The sequence below is a fragment of the Phocoena sinus genome, chromosome 14, assembly GCF_008692025.1.
Source record: "Phocoena sinus isolate mPhoSin1 chromosome 14, mPhoSin1.pri, whole genome shotgun sequence".
NCBI lineage: Eukaryota > Metazoa > Chordata > Mammalia > Artiodactyla > Phocoenidae > Phocoena > Phocoena sinus.
The window spans coordinates 26,588,745-26,610,635 of record NC_045776.1 but is presented as its reverse complement, the minus strand read 5'-3'; the positions used below and the strand labels follow the sequence as shown (position 1 = coordinate 26,610,635).

At 43.2% G+C, this 21,891-nt stretch overlaps 2 protein-coding genes across 5 annotated transcripts in view; one reads left to right on the top strand and one right to left on the bottom strand.

The window, feature by feature from the left end:
• Positions 1 to 3,819, top strand: part of KATNAL2 (katanin catalytic subunit A1 like 2) — a 91,731-nt gene extending 87,912 nt beyond the window's left edge. Inside the window, exons 14-16 of the mRNA XM_032654452.1 lie at positions 1,836 to 1,998; positions 2,796 to 2,898; positions 3,411 to 3,819. Coding sequence (XP_032510343.1) covers positions 1,836 to 1,998; positions 2,796 to 2,898; positions 3,411 to 3,550 — 406 coding nt within the window. The 3' untranslated portion in view covers positions 3,551 to 3,819. The remainder of the gene's footprint in view (positions 1 to 1,835; positions 1,999 to 2,795; positions 2,899 to 3,410) is intronic.
• Positions 3,820 to 10,297: 6,478 nt separating this feature from the next.
• Positions 10,298 to 21,891, bottom strand: part of HDHD2 (haloacid dehalogenase like hydrolase domain containing 2) — a 38,131-nt gene continuing 26,537 nt past the window's right edge. For all 4 annotated transcript variants that reach the window (XM_032654454.1, XM_032654455.1, XM_032654453.1 and 1 more), the window contains 3 exons: positions 17,246 to 17,462; positions 15,787 to 15,850; positions 10,298 to 11,147 (listed from right to left, as the gene is read on the bottom strand). In XM_032654454.1, coding sequence (XP_032510345.1) covers positions 11,044 to 11,147; positions 15,787 to 15,850; positions 17,246 to 17,462 — 385 coding nt within the window. In that variant the 3' untranslated portion in view covers positions 10,298 to 11,043. The remainder of the gene's footprint in view (positions 11,148 to 15,786; positions 15,851 to 17,245; positions 17,463 to 21,891) is intronic.

Below are 21,891 nucleotides of genomic sequence, written 5' to 3'. Positions count from 1 at the left end.
CAGAATAAGAAAAAAGGGAGAGTGCTTTGGAAATTCTCGGTATCTTTATGAGTGAGAAAATCTGGTGATGATGCTTTTCACTGTTACTCTTTATTATCGGCTAAGCCAGACCAACACACGGGCATTTCCTAATTTCTGTGCTAGAAAATCAAAGAGATATTTCCCTCCTGTGTAGGAGCTTGAAATTTTAACATAAAAAGGGTTCACAAACGCACACTCAAAAATGATCTGTTTTTAATAGGAATGGTAACTCAAGGTAACCAAAGAGCCCCAGTTAATGAGGGAAAGCTCTACTTTACATAATAATTCTACATAATCATTTGGAATGGAAAAAAGTTTTAAATCACCATTTTGCACCACTCTCATGAAACAGTTGATTCAAAGATCATCAACAGATGCTAAAACCACTAGTTGAAAGGGATGGGGAAAGGGGTATTCCCATGGTGCCAAGGTACTGTATGTAGAATATTTACCTCTTACAAAGAGATGCTTGAGAGATCGTCCAGTGAAGAGAGCTGTGGTCACCAGATGATCTCAGTAATTAAACATCACATCACTAGCAGTGAGGCACACCAACATTGGATTCCAATGTAATGAATGCGAAAACATATTATCTATGAAATATACTTGCCAAAAATGTTTGTCTTGATTCTGATTAAGCTTTGAGGTCTAACTTCCATCTTGGAGGACAGGAGATACAGGAACCAGTTACCTGATACCATGAGGAAAACATCAGACGAATCCAGAATGTGGGACATCGTACAACTAGCCTTACCTATTCAAAAAGGGGCCAAGGCAAGGAGACTGCTTTGGATTACAAGAGATTTAAGAGACATAATCATATGTAGTGCATAATCCTTGATTGAATGTTGATTGGGAAAACTGTAAAAGATATTTTGGGGGTGATTGGAGAGATTTTACTATGGAATGGGCATTAGACATATTATTCAATCTGTGTGAATTCTGTTAGTGTCATAATGGTATTATGCTTATATAAGGAAATGTCCCTTTTTTGGGAAATGCATACTGAAGCATTGGGGGGTGGGGTTTCATGATGTAATTTACATTGAAATAATTTAACAAGAATAGATAAATACGCATGAAGCAGATATGGCAAAATGTTAACTGTTGTTGAATCAAGATGGTAGGTATGTGGATATTTGTTGTTTTATTCTACTTTTCTATTTGCTTGAAATTTTTATATTAAGAAATATAAGGAAATGGCTTGCAGATGCAAAGTGCATAAACCTGGCCGACAGTGTTTTGGGAGGCCAGGAATGAGTGTTTCAAAGGGCCACATTTGCACTGGGCGCCAGGAAGGAGCATTCACACGTTACTTCACCAGAGCAATGGAGTGAGATAGTCATTCACTCCAGAGAATACGAGAGTTTTTGAAGAATTAGCGCACTTCCCAGAGTGCCCAAGTTATGTCAGGAACAAGGTACTCGTTGGCAGGGTCAGGTTGAATAATTGATGTTACAACTGCAGTGGGAATGCTCACGTTTGGTTGCTGTTAGCTGCATTTATTCCCCCTCAAATTAAGTCACCTAAAACTACCTCCTTCACATGAGGTATCTGGGGGATGTATATTTTCTTTCTCTTTTTCTTCCTTCCTTCCTCCCTCCCTCCCTATCTCTCCTTTCTTTTTTTCTTCTTTTTAACCATTTGTTTCTCCCAAACAACATGAAGTAATGGTCCTACCCACTCAGACATAGATGTAGAGTAACAGTTAAGATGCAGGATTGGTTCCTGCTAAATTTGTTCTTCAAATATAGTTGTTGCTTAAGAAGTGAGTTACTGCCCCAACCAGTTCCTGTGTTTTGGACGTGACTCAGGGAGCTAGACTGTGCCATGTTGCGGCGCCTGGAGAAGAGGATTCTGGTGGACCTCCCAAGCCAGGAGGCCAGGCAGGCCATGATCCACCACTGGCTGCCGCCCGTGAGCAGGAGCTGTGCCCTGGAGCTGCGCGCGGAGCTGGAGTACAGCCTGCTGAGCAGGGTGAGCTGCCTGGGGAGGCGCCTAGGCCCAGGGCCCGCCCCGTGACTGTCTTCTCAGCTGTTCGGAGCCTCGAGTCACTTAGAAAAGATCCAAGCTGCCCCAACAAGCGCAACGGGCCTCTCCTTCATGAAAGACCAAGCTCTTTGTCCCTCGGGAACATTCAAGCAGAGATGTGATAAAGTGGAATAGGGTTTAGACTCAGAGGACCTATGGTCAGATTCTGGCCCTGCCACTTATTAACTGTGTGCCATCAAGGAAGTCACTTGCTCTCTGAGCCTCAGCTTCTTCATCTGTAAAATGGGTAACAGGCCATAGAGGATTGCTGTGATGATTAAATGCAAGTCTTTCACAAAAGGAAAAGCATGTTACCCCCATGCCCACTGCTGTCATTGCCTCCTTGAGAGGACACTTGAATGTGATGTTCTCTGAGGTTCCTTAAAGGCAGGTTATAATCCTATTGACAAGAACAGAAGTGTCTACCAAATTTTGCCATCCTTGAATTTGGGCACAAGGGCCCCATTAGGCTGGCTTGGGTGGGCCAGTCGTCACCAGCATCTCACCACCTACGTTTGGATGGTGTTAGGAAGTTGTTTGTGGCCCAGATCCTTAGGTTATCCAAACACGTTAGCAGCCTCTCTCCCCCTAAACACTATTTATCTGGGAATCTTTATATAGTGTCCATGGGTGACGGATACAGAATCCAAACAGGGGCTCTGACACCCTGTCCTGCCTGTAAGAATGTAACCACCACCAGCATTCTGCCTGCTGCCTAATGGCTGGGTTTGCGGCTGTTTCAGGAGATGGAGGGCTACTCGGGCTCGGACATCAAGCTAGTCTGCAGGGAAGCAGCCATGCGGCCTGTGAGGAAGATCTTCAATGCCCTTGAAAATCAGCAGTCAGGTATGGTGAGGATGACAGCCAAGGTGCTCCGGGAGAGAAATTTGTTTTTAAAAATGGGGCTTTCACCAGCAGGTGGCACCTTGCCCCTGTTCTCTGTGGCTTGTTACACTGGCACTCATTCTTTGGTCAAAAATCCTCCTTCTGCACCCAACTCCTTCCTCCTCTGCCGTTCTGTTTCGGATCAACTTTGCCCCCAGATGATAAACTCCTTAGGGCTCGGGCTTTTATTTCGCTGGCACACTATGTTGGGCTGGATCCATTTGTGGCACTATGTAAATATTAAATAACACGTCATAATGATACATTCAAGTCCCATTTTGTGTATGGGCTTCAGGGGCTGAGTTGCACATTAAAGACTTTTTCCCCAGCCCTCGTCAGTCTCGCCCGTTGCTGCATTAACCGTTAAGAATGCTGCATTGTGCATTGTCTTGAAAGAAGGTCTATCAATGTTTCAAGAGCATTGATCACCATTAGGTAGACTGTTGTGCTGTTCCTCTTGTGTTTTTGTCTAGAGAGCAGCAGTTTACCTGGGACCCAGCTGGATACAGTGACCACTGCTGACTTTTTGGATGTGCTGGCCCACACCAAGCCTTCAGCAAAAAATCTGACTCAGAGATACTCAGCCTGGCAAAGTGAGTTCGAGTCTGTGTGAAATCACATTTACCCTGACTTGGCCACAAAGACAACTACAGAGGCCTCCTCATTAATTAGTGTAAGTGAAAGAAGAACATTATGCTTGGAATAGAAAACAGAAAATTATTCTTGAAGACTGGATTAATTTGGACAACTGTACCATTTTGGAAATATATATTTTCATGGTCGATGTCAGCAAAATATTGAAGATTCCAATTACAGGTATGTGTGCTATGAGGTCTTGCAACGGAGACTTTTCTCACAATGAGATCCCATAAAATTTAGATGAATAATTTCTTGTAGTGTTCCTCATTTGTGAACTGGCATTTTCATTTTTTTTTTTAAAGATGTTGGGGGTAGGAGTTAATTAATTAATTACTTTTTGCTGTGTTGGGTCTTCGTTTCTGTGCGAGGGCTTTCTCTAGTTGTGGCAAGCGGGGGCCACTCTTCACAGCGGTGCATGGGCCTCTTACTATTGCAGCCTTTTTTCTTAATTAATTAATTTTTGGCTGTGTTGGGTCTTCGTTTCTGTGCGAGGGCTTTCTCCAGTTGTGGCAAGCGGGGGCCACTCTTCATCACGGTGCGTGGGCCTCTTACTATTGGGGCCTCTCTTGTTGCGGAGCACAGGCTCCAGACGCGTAGGCTCAGTAGTTGTGGCTCACGGGCCTAGTTGCTCCGCGGCATGTGGGATCCTCCCAGACCAGGGCTCGAACCCGTGTCCCCTTCATTAGCTGGCAGATTCTCAACCACTGCGACACCAGGGAAGCCCTGGCATTTTCATTTTGAAAAAGATGTGGTAAGGAAAGTTGTGTTGGGATGCAGAGGGTCCCTAATTTGGGGAGCCAATCAGAAGCTAAGCTTGACAGACCATCTAACAGCTGACAGTTCAAGGGTGGATAAGGGTGGGAGCAAGGAAGAGAAACAGCACCTCCTTCTCTTGACAATATTCTGAATCTCATCTGCTCTCCCTGATTCTGACTCCAGTCAGTTTTATCAGCAGAGCAAACCCCTACCAGACTAGCCCCACTCAGGAATATCACTGGCCCACCTCTGGAGATGAGCTAATAATAGCAGTGGTAACAAGCACCCCACTATCACTACCTACCAGTTGCAGTGTTTTGAGTTCTGGCCCCTAATAACATCTTCACATCTCACATCCCGTGTATTCTGCCCTTCTCTTTCCATTGCCACAGCTCCTCATTGGATCCAAAACTTAGGATGGGATACCTGAGCTTCTAGAACAGTCTTCCCTGCGCTTAGGCTCCTCCCCATCTCCTTACGGGGTTGGAAACAGCTAGAAACATCTCATTCAGAAACCCACAATCTGAGGCATCTACTTTCAACTCCTGGTGAATTTTGAAGGCTTCCACTAAGTAATGCCACCCCTCCCCCTGCTTAGAATTTTCCTATGGTCACCTTTTGTTGTCTCCCTTGCCTTGTTTCTTCATCCCTGCAAGGCAGACTCCTCCAGAGAAGAAAACACTTCCAGGAAAAGGGACATTTGGGCTAAACAGTCCAAAGTATTTCACCCTTTTAAACAAAAACATTTGGGGTTTTGATTGTTTTGAACAGAATATTCTCAAATGCCTCTTAAAATATCATTTTATGGAAAATGTAGTCAAATTGAATGAGTTTAAAAGAAACAAAAAGACATTTCATCTTAGTAGAAGCTCAGCTGAAACTTCTTCATGGTCACTAGGTAGTACCCTGTGAGCACTGCCGATATGCAGACACGGAGGTCTCTAAACTCAATGGCCTAGACTGCTGTGCTGTTCAATTTCCAACATCTGCCGTCTGTGCTTTTGGGTTATTTTCTTTGTCAGGCTGTCAGCTGACATTTCTTATAGCTGTTAGTCCATTTGCTTGCGGTCTTTGCCACCCTTTCTGATTTCATAAAATCTCAAGTGGATGGAACCTCAATAATAGCTAATTTGCAGTGGCTGGAAAGCAGGTTAAGTGTGCACTATATGTGTACCTAAGAATGAACAGGCAGAGGGGCAGAGGAGGGCTCCCGTGGACAGCATGCTTTGTGACAATAGGGTTGGGCCCTTTTAGCTTACTGCTCTGGAGTTCCTGATTCCGTTCAGGTAAGTGTGGTTGGCCATCCCTCCCAGCACATACCGGTAACCTTCCACTTCCAAAACCCACCTCCACATCCTCCCTCCATTCCTTTTAAGAATCTCCAAGTTCACCTTTGTACGTTCAGTCACATAGTGCATCCTTCTCTCCTCATTCCTTGGAAAGTTTGTCTACAAATGATCACGCATATGCTTTTAGGTCATGCCTTTATTTGGGTGGCTTCTTATCAGTTTTATACATCATCTAATGACTTCCTGCTTTGGATGAAATGAAATATAGCCTTTTCAGCCCTTTGCCCCATCCCTACCACACACGTCTTTCCCTGATCATCCCCAAAGTTTTACTACAGTTTTAGGTTAACTCAATAATCAATATTTTTATGATATTGTTCACTGTACATTGTTTAATGAAGAGCCAACTAGTGGATTAGGATTACATTTCCTTGTTGAGTTTTGTCTTTCTTGGAATTAATAACTGCCTCATTTTTTTCATTTGCTTAATTTTCTAAGTATTTATTCTTAATTTTTGGGGCAACATTTTCATATCTGTCCGATATCCATCAGTACTGTCTTCTAAATGGCCAAACATATCAGATTAACTTTCAACTCCATTCCCACGCTCTCTGGTCCTGGTTGTAAGGGGAAGGGGACCAGACAATGGCTGTAGAACAAGCAGAGATTTCCCTAATCCCGTTTTCAGCCCTGCCTCTCAGCCTGGCCCACCACCATGTCCAGTGTCTCCAAGGCCTGAACGTTCATAGTTCCACTTCTCCAGAGCGTAACCCCCCCACCCTCTCCTGCCTGGCTGAGGGTGCGTATCTGGCTGCTCAGGGTGGGGAGGGTTTCTGGGGCTCCAGCCACTTTCCCAGCTTTGAACCAATTCCTTGCTTCTCAACCTTGCCTCACACCTCACGACCACTCTACCCAGTGTCTCCAAGCCTTGAGTCTTTGAGGTGATAATCTACAGGATGAATTTTGGTTTTTTTCTTTGCGTTGATTTTAGTTATCAACACTCCATCATCCTCTTTCCATCTCCTCAATTACTGAACCCTGTCATCCACTGCTGTCTTCTCTACCATTCTCTTGTGGGTTGTCCTTGTTGGTTTATAACATCTTTATTCCTTCCCTCTTCTTTTAGTGGGGTTTTGAGAGAGATCAACTAATACATGACTAATGTACTGTTTAGAGCCTCTGGTTAGTTTTTTAAAAGTAGACTAAAAGTATATCTAAGTTTATAGGGATATAGGAGATTGGCCCGTTAGTTGTTGGTGGAAATTTGAACCTAATTCCACATGTGGTATTTTCTTCTAAAGCAGAGGTCATAACTCAAATGCTATAGGAACCTGGAATATAGTTACACATGGGTAAAGGAAAACAAGGAAGAGGTGGGGGACTGTGGCGAACTGGAGAGGCCAGAACTAGCTGAAGATAGCTCAATTTCCCAACTAGAAGATACGTATCTAGGAGTTGGAGCTACGTTCTGCTGTCTTCCTTAGTGATTTACTCCCAAGGGCATTTAAAAATATTTGGGAGACTTCCCTGGTGGTGCAGTGGTTAAGAATCTGCCTGCCAATGCAGGGGACACAGGTTCAAGCCCTGGTCCAGGAAGATCCCACATGCCGTGGAGCAACTAAGCCCGTGAGCCACAACTACTGAGCCCATGCGCCACAGCTACTGAAGCCCGTGCGTCTAAAGCCCGTGCTCTGCGACAAGAGGAGCCACTGCAATGAGAAGCCCGTGCACCAAAACGAAGAGTAGCCCCCGCTTGCCGCAACTAGAGAAAAGCCCGTGCGCAGCAACGAAGACCCAACACAGCCAAAGATAAATACATAAATAATTTAAAATAAAATAAATATTTGGTTTTCTCAGGCACGTCAGCCAGTGAAACAAACAGGCATTGAGATGTGTATGACATTAAACACAGGAAAAAGGTATCAAAATCTGTTTCATCTTAACAGATGCGGTTTGAATTATGATAAACGATTTCTGGTGCTCTGGCGCCTCGCTTCTCAAGGACAGCAGCATGCGTTGGGTAGTAGGTCTTGACGGCTGGTGTAACACAAAGTCAGCTCAGCAAAGGCCCTGTGCGTTTACGCCGGGAAAGGCCTTTTTGACTTATGTCAAAGAAACTCAATAACGTAAACGTGGCTCTATGCAAACAACTGCTAACAGGACAAAGTACTCTGCTGCCCAAGGCAAGTGTTTTAATGAAATAGATTAGTGCAGTTTTAAAAGTTCTTTATTATAGGTGCCCAAGGACTTCAGTTTCATCCAACATGAACCACCACCAATCCAAACCAACTGAACATAGACTTTCCTGTCCAACTCACTCCTGTAATTTTTCAGTGTGGGGTTAAGAGTGAGGTGACGACAGTCACTCCAGGGCACTTTCTGATACCCACAACCGCAGGTGTTTGATGGAACCGTCACTAGGGAGGTGGGCCAGCCCCCTTCTCCTTTCCAGGCATTACAATCCGCTCCGCTCGGGTAGAGTGGTGGGTAGGTAGAGACACTGCAGAACTAGCTGATTCTGGACGTGTGAGAGTGAAGTGGGTGCAACAACCTTGTCTCCCCACCAGACTGGTCCTTCGCCCTCCTCCACGCCCAGCTCACAGGAGATGCCCAATAACCGCCTCCTGACCATGGGCATTCTCTAATGCCCTTTCAAGTCATAAATAAGATTCACTTGGTCCCTTTTCTGGGGCCACGACAGGATTATAGTAAAGCTGGCACCAACACTATCCTTCGGGCCAGCACCACAAGACAGCCTCTGAAATGTAATGGCTGGAAAATAAAGTCCTTTACAGTACTTCGGTTATTCAATCTCCTCCATGAAGCCCAAGGCAAACCAACCAGCTGAGCTGGGAATGTTTACAGTAACCTCGACCTAAACCAAGATTTCTATTTATCCTCACGAACTTCATACCGTGGACAGGTCAGTTAGAAAGTCCTATATAATGTTTATTAAGTAAATAAAATAGCCAACTAAGATTTTAATGGCCTAGAGGGCCAAGCGAGAATGGAGGAAAGTAGAGCAGCCGTTTCTCTTGACTGGCTCATTACACGCAGCTGGATTACCCCCTCCTGCCACTCGCCCATCAGTGATGTCTACAGCTTGGCTTTAGCTCTAACGTGTCTCCAGAGCATCAGAGCCATTATTTAAGTGCCTAACGGGCCTCCCCTATGAGCAGCAAGTCTAAAATGAAACATTTTCTCCTCCCTACCCACAGCTATACCCTCTAGCATTCAATTCCTATAATATTTACAGCTAATTTTGAGTTGTCTGGTGACGGCCTGAGTGCCCATCTGTGTTGTAGCACAGAGTCCTGTCTGGTGGGGAGAAGAGACATTTGAAGACCTAAGTATAATCTAACAACTGCTCCATGGCACGAAGGAGGAAACACTTCACTCCATCCTGTGGTCAGGACCACGTCACAGAGAAGGGAGACACAGAGTCTGCACACTGCCTTGGGTATTCTCCTTAGCTCCTCACCTAGTAAGGGCCCTCCAGGCAAAATCCTTCTCTTAAATGTTTATTTCCTAGCAGGCACTTCGCACACAGCAGCTAGCAAACCCTTGATAACGCTTGGGCCAAGGAATCAGTGACCCAGGTGCCGGGGAACAGGCCACTGGTGAACACGCCCAACAGCCCCTCTTGCCTCCACGCTGGGCTTTCTGTGTGGCTCCGGCCTGAAGGAATTTAAATGTAGTAGAATGTGTCTCTTTTTTAAATTCTCAGGAGGACTTTCCCCACTGAACTGACTGTAGAGATGAATTCTACCAACTTTTTCCGGATTGTTATATGCAGGTACTCCTGCTACATCTGTGTCATCATCGCAAACAGGCAACACTTAACATTCCTCCGATTCTATTTAAAGTCCTTGATATATGGGTTGTGCATTTAACCCTCACAACAAGCCTACGTGGTGGGGTATCTCCACTTTACAGAGAAGGCAAAGGAGGCAGAGTGGCTAGGGGAGTTGCCCCAGGTCACCGAAGGGAAGTGCTGGCCAGGCTCCCTGCTCTGTGCCCCGGTCACTGCACCCCTCCTCCTGATCTGGGGTGGTGCCCTAGCACATGTCTTCTGCACTCTAGGATCGTAAGGACTAGGTTGGGGCATCTGCAGAAACAAGAAAAGTGTTCACCAAACGACCAGAAGTAGAGGAAGCGGCCACTTATTTAGCTTTGCTCCCTCCCATCCAAGACCAAGCTGATCTCTAAACAAGCATCAAAACCCAAAGCTCATTAACACTGCTGTGTGCTTCAATAAGGTGAGCACCATGATAATGGACAATTACAAGCTAATAATCCAGTGCCCAAGAGCCCAGTAAAACAATTGCAAAGGCCCAGGATCATCACAGTATGCAAATGCGCTAAGAAAATCATTACCTATTTAGTCCCCTTCATTTTGGTGGGTTTAACATGAGAAGAAGAATCCATGCTGCAAGACGAAATTTCATTTTACAGCCGTAGTAACCAAGTACATAAAAGCTTGAATCTGTCCCAATAGCTTCTGAAAGATTTTTCCCATAGTGTCAGAGGCAAAAATAATGAAATCTTGCAAATGTACAGTTAATAGGACCCGGGTGGACACTAGCCTCAAAAATGCATGGTCTATAAGACATTAAAGGCTTGATTTTAGTTTCTGCACTGTTCCTGTTAATAACAATGTCTAATTAAAACATCTGTAAAATACTGATAGTTTTAATTTTACATAAAATTTCCAACACAACTGTTACACAGTATAATAGGTATCTGCAATGAATAGGTTATTAATGGAAATATTATTTTAAATTAAAACCAGGTTCTAAATTTAAATTACTCATCTCTGGCTAACCAAGAGAAAAAGAAGTCACCCGTGCTGGGAATAATACAGTAGCTAATCTAGTTTTCAACATCTGTTAAAGCAAATTCACTCCTTCACTTGGGCTAAAGGACACTTTATTCTGCTTCTTCTGTCCTGTACCCTACTTGGCACTTCTGATGGATTTCACAGTTGAACTCAATATTAAAACTACATACAGCCTAATGCACTCTTCAATGCAGTACTTTATAACTTAAAAAACACCATTCAACTTTATTCAGAGTCTGAACCCCTCCAATTTACCAGCGAGGAGACAGCAGAGAACAGGCTCCCTGCAGGAGACTCTTCCCCAGCGCCGCTAACCTGATGAATATTTTAAAAGGAATGGCACAAAATCTCAGCTTTCCCTTTCTTTGGATCTCATCTTCTTTTACGAAAAAAAACAAAAGGGATTAGCCAGGCTTGGTGTCTTGCTGCAATTCAATACCTTTCTTTCTAATTACTGCCCAATAAAAGAGGGTTAAATGGTGACCAGGGCTGAGTGGTCTCTGTCTGTCATTAAGTTGTTGAGGGATTCTTTCCAGACAATGAAAAGCTGCGTTTCAAGTTGCTTCTGATTCGCATAATGGTTCACAGTAGATGCTGCAGAATGTGGTCCACGGCATGAGGGAAGCTGTCACAAGTTAAGTAAGGAGCTGGATTAATTTTTTCTTCGTCTGCTGCTCGATATTTCCCTGAAATGAAAGTAAAGCCAGTGACAAAGCTAGAGAGAGGCATGGACACATATACACTACCAAATGTAAGGTAGATAGCTAATGGGAAGCAGCCGCATAGCACAGGGAGATCAGCTTGGTGCTTTGTGACCACCTAGAGGGGTGGGATAGGGAGGGTGGGAGGGAGGGAGATCCAAGAGGGAAGAGATATGGGAACATATGTATAACTGATTCACTTTGTTATAAAGCAGAAAATAACACACCATTGTAAGGCAATTATACTCCAATAAAGATGTAAAAAAAAATAACAATAAAGCCAGTGAACAAAGGCTACTGGTAGAACACCAGATTAATCACACCCCATGAGCACCTGGGACACCAGAGACCACCCTTATAATAATGATGAGAGAATCGAGGTCTCCACAGCTCCCAAAGCACCTTTTATCCAGGCTTCAGGAATGCCATGAGGCAATTCAAAGCAAGGTCATATTCAGCATTTCCCAGGCCCTCTGGTCTTTCATGATGGACAGTCACAGGTACTGGGTCACCTGAGAGCTAAGGGTGCCTTCGAATCTCCTCAGCTGTTGAAATCATTTTCTTCCCCCAGCAGCCCTACAGATAGGGATGGTGATTAAATCAGTGCTTTTAAATGAAAGCCCAGACCCCACAGGGCAGAGGCCTTGTCAGCTTCAGAGGGTGACTGGAAACAGCATGAGCTGCTGCCGAACAGGAGCCCTGTGAGCGGGCAAATGAGGGCGCCCGGGGGTGGGAGGGGAGGAGAGATGGGTGCTCATGGTGCTCACGGGTGGGCCTGCTGCTGAACTTTCCCTGGACCCTGCAATTCAAGGGCCACAACTGAACAGTGCAGCACGGTCACAGACTCTTACAAATGTAAACCAGACCATGCGTGGTCCCTGTTTAAACACCGTTAATGTGTCCCAATGCCCTTCAGAAAGAACCCTGTATCTCTGTTGTTGCCTACCAGGCCCCTCAGTCACCAGGCCCTCACCTTAGCATGTGCTCCTCTCACCAGCTGCAGTCCTGTGCTGGACACATCTGCCACTCCCTTTGCCTGGAACATTCTTCTCAACTGACAACCTCCTTCAGGCTTCGGGTCAGTCCCACCTTCCCATCCAAATGAGATCCCCTCCCTGTATTTTCTCTCTCTCTCTCTCTCTCTCTCTCTCTCTCTCTCTCTCTCTCTCTCTCTCTCTCTCTCTCTCTCTCTCTCTCTCTCTCTCTCTCTCTCTCTCTCTCTCTCTCCTGTTCTTTGTCTCCACAATATTTATAACAATTCGTAATTATATATTTATTAGTTTAATGTGTCTCACATCTAAGACTATAAGTTCTCTAAGAGCAGGGACTATGTCTGTTATGTTCCCCAGTGTATTCCCAGCACCTGACATAATGACTAGCACATGGTGAGCATGAAGAAAGGAAAGAAGGAAGCAAGGAAGGAAGGGAGGGAGGAACACTGTATTAGACAGGGCCTTGGGGGAACGAGGCCGACTGCCCTGTAGTCTCAGCGCTGCCTCTGCACTTGCCCTTTCTCCTCGCTCCCTCATCCCCTTTTCTGTGATCTCTGCTATTTATTCTTCTGCATTTTTCAGTATTCTGTCTAAATCTGGGTTCCCCAACAACAGACCCACCACTTTCTACAATTCCTTCTGTTTTCTATAACTACTCTTTAAGAGGCTTTGTTCAGCAAACACCAAGCCTGAAAACCCCGCTTCCCCAACTTGACAATGTGGTAGTGAAGATGCTTCCTGTCCTGTCTTGCTGACTGTGAATTCCTACAGGAAAGGAGCCAGCATCTAACGTACAAAGCTAACTTACCTTAGGGTCCTCAAGGCACCTGTCCACAGTATGGCCCACATAGCAAACTCTACTGCTAGTTTTTTCTCAAGCTTAAATCCCATTGAGTATAAACTCCTCTGCAAGGTTTCTGCTTGTCCTCATAGGTAAGTTAATGACTAACTTCTGCTATACCACTCACTTCTTGGAGCCAGTGGTCTAAAGGCAAATGCGTGAAAGTCAGGTTTCTTAGCCATGAGCTTCCAGAATGCTTTTGCTTAGTGTGGCTCTGCCAAGTGGGGTTTCTACAAAGTACAAATTGATACAGTGGCTCATGAATGGGTGATAGTTCTAGCAACTGCACTGTGTCTGGCATAGAGCAGATGCTCAATAACGTTGGCTGAGTGAATGAAGCAGGCCCCCATCACTCAGGCCTGACTCAGCGTGCCAGTCTATACTCTCCTGGACGAATAAATGGTGAATGGAGGGAGAATGCAGGAAGCCATGTTGACAACAGTGGACAAAGGGTGATCCCATCTTTTCTAGGTGATTGTTTTACATGCTAAACAGAAACAGATTCTAGTTATGGCTAGTCAAAAGTCTTTACTGGGGCTTCCCTGGTGGCGCAGTGGTTGAGAGTCCGCCTGCCGATGCAGGGGACACGGGTTCGTGCCCCGGTCCGGGAAGATCCCACATGCCGCGGAGCGGCTGGGCCCGTGCGCGTCCTGAGCCCGTGCTCTGCAACGGGAGAGGCCACAACAATGAGAGGCCCCCGCACCGCAAAAAAAAAAGTCTTTACTAACAAATCGTGGAGCAAATGTATATTGAGCATCTATTATGTGTTATTGAGAAACAAAACTGCTCAAGACTATCACTGAATAATTTAAAATCTCTTTGGTAATTTTCAAACACTGGGAAAGTCAGCAATTGTTCACTGCACTGAGTTCAAATTTATGAGGAGCTGGCTGCTCTGTATGCTTTCAGAACAGTGGGCTTACTTGGGACTTTTTTCTGACCAAAGATGAACAGTACAAATGGGCCTGTTTTCATGAGCTGGACTTAGCTATGTTTCTAAGTTAGACATTTCAGATTTGATGGTGTGGAGCTGCTGGCTTCTCTAAGACTAACTGGATGCCTCTGTGACAGGCTGACCACAACCAACTGCCAGTCAGAAAAGAAGGCAGAGCCAATGGAGACCAGCTAGGGAAGCTGGGCCTACAAGACCCTGGCATAGGACCAGTTTTCATCCTTGGTGCAAATCCTTAGTTATGTGACCTAAAGAAAGGAAATGTTCATGGGAACAATACCCGAGAGGAAAATAGTTAGCCGAGGGTTTCCTCAATGACCAGATCATAAAGTGATGAGGAATGCCAAGCGTCTGAAAATTCAGATACAGGGGAGGATGAGGAGTGTGGCTCTTTTTCCTGACTCCCTGATATATCCTCTTTTTTGCTTCCATCAAAGGGCATGTTTCTGGGAAGACGGTGATCATTTTGAATTAGAAATGTGAAAACACAATACTATTAATTCTAGAGTGACTGGAGCCAGTATCTGCAAGGCTCCAATGGTTCACTCCAGACGCCCAGCATGAGAAGACTGTTCCCATTCTTTGTTCACACAGGGCCTGGAAAATACTTCTTATTCGATTCTAGCAACATCTATGTTTTCTTGTTTCTGTTTTTAAATTCAAAATAGCTTTTATGCAACCACATTTTCTTGAACATCACAGTCACGAGTAAATATACTCTATCTAAAAAATTTCCCAGTGGCAGCTCGTCTGTGACTTAGTGTTTAAATCTTCCCTTTTCTGAACGGCCTGTATGAAGCCAGGCATATGAACTCACAGAGCCATCTATGGAACCACCTATCTGCTATTTAACTGATAAGAGCCCGATGACAATTCTTGGACCAGACTCCTGGCTGTCATCCTCAAACACGTGCTATTAGTTTTAAGCTCAGCAGGTGCCAGCTGGGGGCAGGTGCGGGGAAGACCTCTTCATTTTATCTGAAAAGGCTCATCAAGTTCCTAGTGCAACAGCACACAAGCCCACACAACTCTCATGACTATTCTTTCCTTACCTTGAAAGGACTTCATTAATCACACTCCACACAGGAAAACTGCACAGTGTAATACTCATATACTGTGAGAGCTAGAAGGGACCAGTCCAGCCCCATCATCCGTAAATGGCCCAAAGAGGTGAAGGGCCTTGCCCAGAGTCTCACAGTCAGTGTAGAGCTGAGACCAAGACCCAGGACACCTAACTGGTCCACTGTTGCCATGATACCGTATTAGCTGAGTCTCCCCCATTAGGTTCTTTCCCTTTCCTTAAATTTATTTGAGGGACCACACCCGGTTTACCTAATTTTGGTACAGGAAATTGTTACTAAAACAGTAAGTGAAAAGACAAAAGTTTTTTGTGTGTTTTTTAAAAAAATGTAAACATTAACACAAAGTATCATATCACTTAGCTAGCCAGTCGCTAAAAAGATAAACATCTTATAGCTGGTGCAAAAAGAAAACATATTTTTACACAGCCCCACTATCAATGGTCTTTTGGTCAACTTTGGTGATTTGTATATCCAGAAAATCATACAAATGCTAATGGTCAATTGTGTGTGGTTATCTCTGTGTAACTGTTAAAATACCTCTGAACTCTGATCTGATCTTCCTAGCTTTGCACAGCATGGGCCCTTTCACATTGTCTTTTTTCCCTGCAATCCTAAGCCCATTTTATTTTTGCTTTGTGGCAGAAAGAGAATTAAAGTGCCCAGGGGGCTTTGCCATTTCTTCAAAGACTGTTCTTTAAGCAGCTGTGTATTCTACCATTGTTTTAGAGAAACAGAATATTATACTGAAGATACATACCAGTTTTGACTAAGATGCCCAGCATGCCGACATTCTGAGCCCCACCAACGTCATCCCTGCAATCCTAGAAAAGCATAACGAAGCATTTAGTCCAGTGTCATCAGTGAGCTTGCCAACAAAACTGACCAATTGATCTGATTTATTAGGACAGGATGGCCAACTGTAATCCCATGTTTTTTTTAAAATGGAAGAGAAGGAGGCATAGGAAAGGATAAAGCCATGTCTGAAGGAGCGCACCACTGCAAGAGGGAAGCGTCATAGAGGCAGAGGTGAAAACAGGGTAGTAACCCTAGTAACCACCTAAAAAGCAGTTACAGTGCTTCATGTTTTGCCACGTGTACATCTATTTCCTTTTAGAACAGATCATGGAAAAAAAGTATTCTATCATTTGGCAGCTTTTAAGGTAAATGATCCAACTGCAGGACAGTGAATGAACTAGGTTCAGAAGACAGCTCTTGTGCTGTCTATGTAACATTATCCTTACTTTCCATCCAATCGTCCCTAACAGGGGGAATCAAATCAGATCAGTGTACTTAAACAGATTCTGAGACTGTCTGATATTCACTTCACACTTAGGAATAACGGATCAGTTTCAAAGGGAAGCTTTTGTTTTCCAATTCTTACTCAAGATAGGGGTGAATATACTCGGCTAATTGTGATGACAAATGCAAGGTAATAAAAATCCAAAAACTGGAAGAAACATCATCAATAAAATCAATCCTACCATCTCATGTGTATAAGCAGGATTCATTCAGATCACACCCAAAGAAAAGTTTTTTCCTTAAAAATCATTCATATTATTCAACAACAGCCCTTGGAAATGAGTCTTAAAATGTCAAAATCTTCATTTAGGGTCTAACTTAAAACCTTTTCTGTGCATCTAAACTTGCCTTGTTGAAGCAGGGGAGATGGGGGAGAGGGACAGGAGGAAGGGAGGAGGGAAAAAGTGAACAAGGAAAGCAAGGGCCCACTGGGTAGGGCCCCCGATTGTCCAGGTTCAGCCCTGCCACTCCTAGGCCTTGAGGCAATCGATATCTTTAGCTATTTGTGGCACACAGACTGGGAAGTTCTTCCATAAGCATATACTAGCAAAAAAATCAATAATGGGACAATTCTTTGGGTATAGGTGTTCTTTGCATTAAGGAATAGTCAAAAAAGTCTAAATCTATGTAGAAGTTTTCTTCAAAAAGACATATAAAGCATTTAATTGCCTTGCAGTTGATGGTCTTTTGAATTGTATATATCTCATCACACTATGAAGAATGTCAGAAATAATCAATATTTCAGTTCTTTAGAATACCAGTAAACAACTACTGGAAAGCCTGTTTTATGGGTAGCCTCTTACTACCATCTGATATCACCAATAAGAGCCTGCTTGTGTTTCAAAGCAGTGCTTTGAAGTTGGCTCCTCCCAGCATGACAGGTAAGCCCAGGGCATTTCCTGGGCTCTTCTACTTACATCTCCAATCATGATGGCCTCCTCAGGTTTACAGCCAGTGCTCCGCAATGCCTCCAAAAAGAACATTTTCTCTGGTTTCCCCACGACTGTGGCTTTGGTATCTGTGGCATGCTCTAAAGCAGTCACAAATGGTCCGGGCCCCAGGGCTAAGCCATCTTGCCTCTTGTAATACCTGGCTTTGTGGATTGCTATCAGAGGTGCCCCATCCAGGAGCAACCTAGAGAGACAGAGAAAATGGAAATTGGCTAAAAGCAAGGTTTCTATGACTGGAAAAGAATGTCAGACTTACAAAGTGGTTTTATTCACACTCACAGAAGTGAACAGTTTCTTATTAACTTTTAATGACTTGCTGTCTTCTAATGAATTCGCTAGGAACTGCTGAGAATTACACTCAGATACACTGAAGAAAGGTGATAGATTAAATTTGTGATTGCTTCAACCTTTTACCTTTAGTGGTTTCAGACATTTTACCCAAATCACCATGGAAAGAGAATTAAGGGAAGTAAAGCTAAATAAGACACTTGAGGGAAGAAGCTTAACTTAATAAGACAAGTTGTTTCGACTTCCCTAATGGTAAGCAGGAGGCTCCTGAGCCTTTGCAATACGACTCAACCGATGCTGCGGTGACATGTTCAGCTAGCTCCTAAAATACCTGGTTTCCTCTTCCCTCTGCTCCAAAATACGATTCTTTCGAATTCAGAAATTTCACAGACCATCTTACAAATACTCTCTGCTTGTATCTTTCCCTCTTCATTTTACCTTTTGACTGCTTCGGGCGTTACTTTGCAAATCAGGCTGTCTTCCCTGAAGGTCACAGCAGTAAGGCTCAAGGGTGAGCCTATACTGTCAAGTCCTTTCCTTCTTCCTGATGTAGGACAAATACTCTCATACCAACCGCAAGGGCATAAAGAGTTTTCTTGTTAGAGAACTAAACTCTACATATAGTCAAGGACCCTCATTACTTACTCAGGCAAAACGTAACAAATCTAAAAAAAACCCCCCACCAACCCCCATCCAAAAACATCTGCCAACCATCCCAACAGCGCAGCCTGTAAGTCACACAGCAGAGACAGTCACACACATATCATCTAATCGAATGCAGGACATGATATTCTTCTTAAACTGCTTTTAAATCAATGTAATAAATGATCTCACTTAGCTTAATTTAAGTCATCTACTTAGTTAAATATCTAGTATGTCCATCGAGGAAGAATTCATCACATCTCACCCTGCACAATTATGAGTAATTAAGCGCTCAACTATGAAACTGCTAAATTATTCTTGTCAGTGGGCATGGAAATGCCTTCCTGTGGGAGATGCAGGATTCAGACATTTATGATTAAATATTTTATTATGTAAAAACCAAATACCGGACTATTGCAGGGCCTTATTGTTAGTTACTACGAATTGCTCACAGCACAGGATGGATCCTTCAAATTTATTCACTAATAGCAATACAAATTTATTTCTTAAAGTAGATCTTAAAATCCAGCTGTTAGGAAACCTGATAAGGCCACTATGTTGGCCTTAAAGAACCACAGCTGATAGCAACGAGATAATAACGGGTGATTTATCTATCTCCCCTCTTGTCACCCTGCCCCCAATCCCATTTACTTGCTACTCTACCATGGAACTGGAATTCTTTATGCAACAGACCTCAAAATTGCTCTCCATTTACATAGCTAAACTAAAAACTCATTTGATTTAGCTTTGTTAATATTTTATTATATATTAACTGGGGATGAGACTTATCAGCTTGATTGACGTGTGTACTTAATTCCCGTGCCTTCTCTGGAAGGGCTGAAACTGTGGGTTCCTCTACATTTCTCTAAATGGGAACTGGTTCTTCAGGAGCTTGGAGAAGACAGGCACCTCTCAGGTAAGTGGTTCTTGCTTCTGTCATTCTTCTACATTCAGCATAAGCTTTACTGACTCTTTGAAGAGCCAAGGCACGTTCAGGATAGACTGAAAGGTAAATATTTTCAAGGACACAGATTAAAAGATTTTTGTATAGTTAAACATTTTCAAAATGTAAGAAAATAGACACCCCAATACTTGGGACTGTTTTCACACTTCCTAGACAGGGCAAAAAAAAAGTTGGTTGTTTTGTTACCAGAAGTAATGTATCGGGAAGAAATCTGAGAATCTTCTGTCTCTAACTATAAGCCCATTGAGGTGCAAGATACAAGAAAAAAAGGCATAAAGGCGGCCTGATGCAAAAATCCATAGCTATAAATTCCACGTAGGCAAAGGAAAAAAACCATAAAAAGTCCTAGCCAGGGAGCTGGACCACATTATAAAAATGTTAGGCAGAGCAGTAAGAGAAAAGCTAAGGGGATGACTTAAATTCAGAGCCACAGTACGTTACTGAAAGGGACCGTAAAGAATACCAAGTCCAACACACCCCATTTTACAGATGAGAAGATCACCTTGCGATGCTGGCCAAGACCAAGGAGAGCGGAAACCCAGAACTCCAGAAAACCAATCCAGCACTCTTCCAAATAAACTCACTTTTTTAGAAAAAATGATCAACTTTTCACCATTTCTGCTGAAGATGGAGAATGTGGAAATGAAATTACACGGCAGCTTAAGTAAGAAACCTAATATGCCTGACATCGAACGATTGAGTCCTTTTCTTCCCACCCCCCCAAAACGACCCTCCCCAATCTTTCCCAACTCAGTAAATTGGCCCCATTGCTCAAGTCAGAAACTAGCAGTCATCCTTGATTTCTCACTTTCCCTCACCCTTCCACATCCCTACTATTAGTAAATCCAGTCACTTCCAAGTCCAAAACAAAAACAAAACTTTCTCAAAATGGTCTTACTCCCTCTGGCGAACCTCTGCAATAGTCGTAACTCAGCTTTCTGCTTTCTACTCTTCCCCTGTTATTCCAACCCGTCGTACATGCAATAGGGGGAGTTTTAAAAGTACAGATGGGATCGTGTCCCTTCCCTGCTTAAAACCTTTCAAGAACCTCTCATTGCAAAGAGTATAAAACCCAAAGTCCTTACCGAAGCTTATAAGGCCTGGCCTTACCTGTCAGCATCTCCAATCTCAAGTCACCTTCCCCGTCACTGACTACGTACCAAAAATGTACACAGTCTTTCCTGCTTCAGCCCCCACACCTGGTGTTCCCTCCTCCTGAGACAGAGCCCCATACTTTGCACACAGCTATCTTCTGCTCACTTGTCAGGTCTCAGCTTGAATGTCAGCACATCAAAGAAGCCATTCCCAATCTCCCTGCAAAGTGGACTTCCTCCTCACATTTCATCTCTATCTCATCCCCTTTTTCCTCTATATCACTTCCTATAGTTTATAATCCTTACTCAACTGTGTTTGGTTTGTCTTCCTCACTAGCTTACAATCTCCACTATGCCCATTAGTTTTACTCATCACTGTATTTCTTACTTCCAAAAAAAAAAATTCAAAACAAAACCAAAAACAAACCCTGGTACCTTTCACTAAATATTTATCGAATAAGTTAATTAATGCATGAAGCACAGTACGCCCTAGTGTCCTGACTATAAAACGCGGAATGACGCTAACCTTCTTGGGGAACAGAGACGATATATGCAAACTTCTTCGTACTATCTATCTGACAGTAATGACCATTATTTTTATTCATAAATATAGGAAGTGTAGTGTCTGTGCTACTTAAGATAGGTAACAGCAAACACTTCACATTTGTGGGCCCCGGTTTCTTATCAAATGAAGGAACTGAATCAGATCAGGTCTTTTCACTCTCAACACTTCTGACATTTTTTTACTGAAAAATGCTTTATATGGGGGGATCTGTCCTATACCTGTGGGATGTTTAGCCGCATCCATGGCCTCTACCCACTAGATGCCAGTAGCACTCTTCTTCCCCCAGTTGTGACATCCAAAAATGTCTCCAGACATTGCTGAATGTCCCCTGGGGAGGAAAAATGTCCCCAGTTGAGAATAAATGAACGAGGTGATGCCAAAATCTTGACATTCAATACATTTAAAACTAATACCAATCAACCTGACAAACACAACTACCAAAAGTTCAAATTAAAACAATAGCAAATCATGAAATATATCAAGAGAAAATCCCATCAACACTTAATTGAAACCCCCAGAATATCTCCAGTATCATACTGACACAGCAATTTTCTCATTAATAGTAGGCTACCTACTATCACCACTTCTATCTGGTATTGTAGTTCCCAGAGAGTGTAATAAAGCAAGAAAAAGAAATGAAAATACAAAGATTGGTAGGTGTGAAATAAAACTGTCATTATTTATGGTTGACAACTGTCCATGTAGAAAATCCAATTCAAAAGATTCTATAAATAAATTATTAGAATTAACAAGTGAATGTAAGAAGGTCATGAATACAAGGTTAACATACAAAATCTCAATTATACTTCTATGTATTAGCAACAAGCAATTAAAAGTGAAATTTAACAAAATACCACTGATAATCGCATCAAACAACATGAAATACAAGGATTAATTCAACAAAATTTCTAAGACCTATACTCTAAAAACAGCAAAACACTGCTGAAGAATGTAAGACTAAAATCTAAATAAATGGAGATATATTCCATCTTCATAGACTAGAAGACACATTACTGTTCAGTAAATTCTACCCAAATCCACAGATTTAATAAAGTAGCAA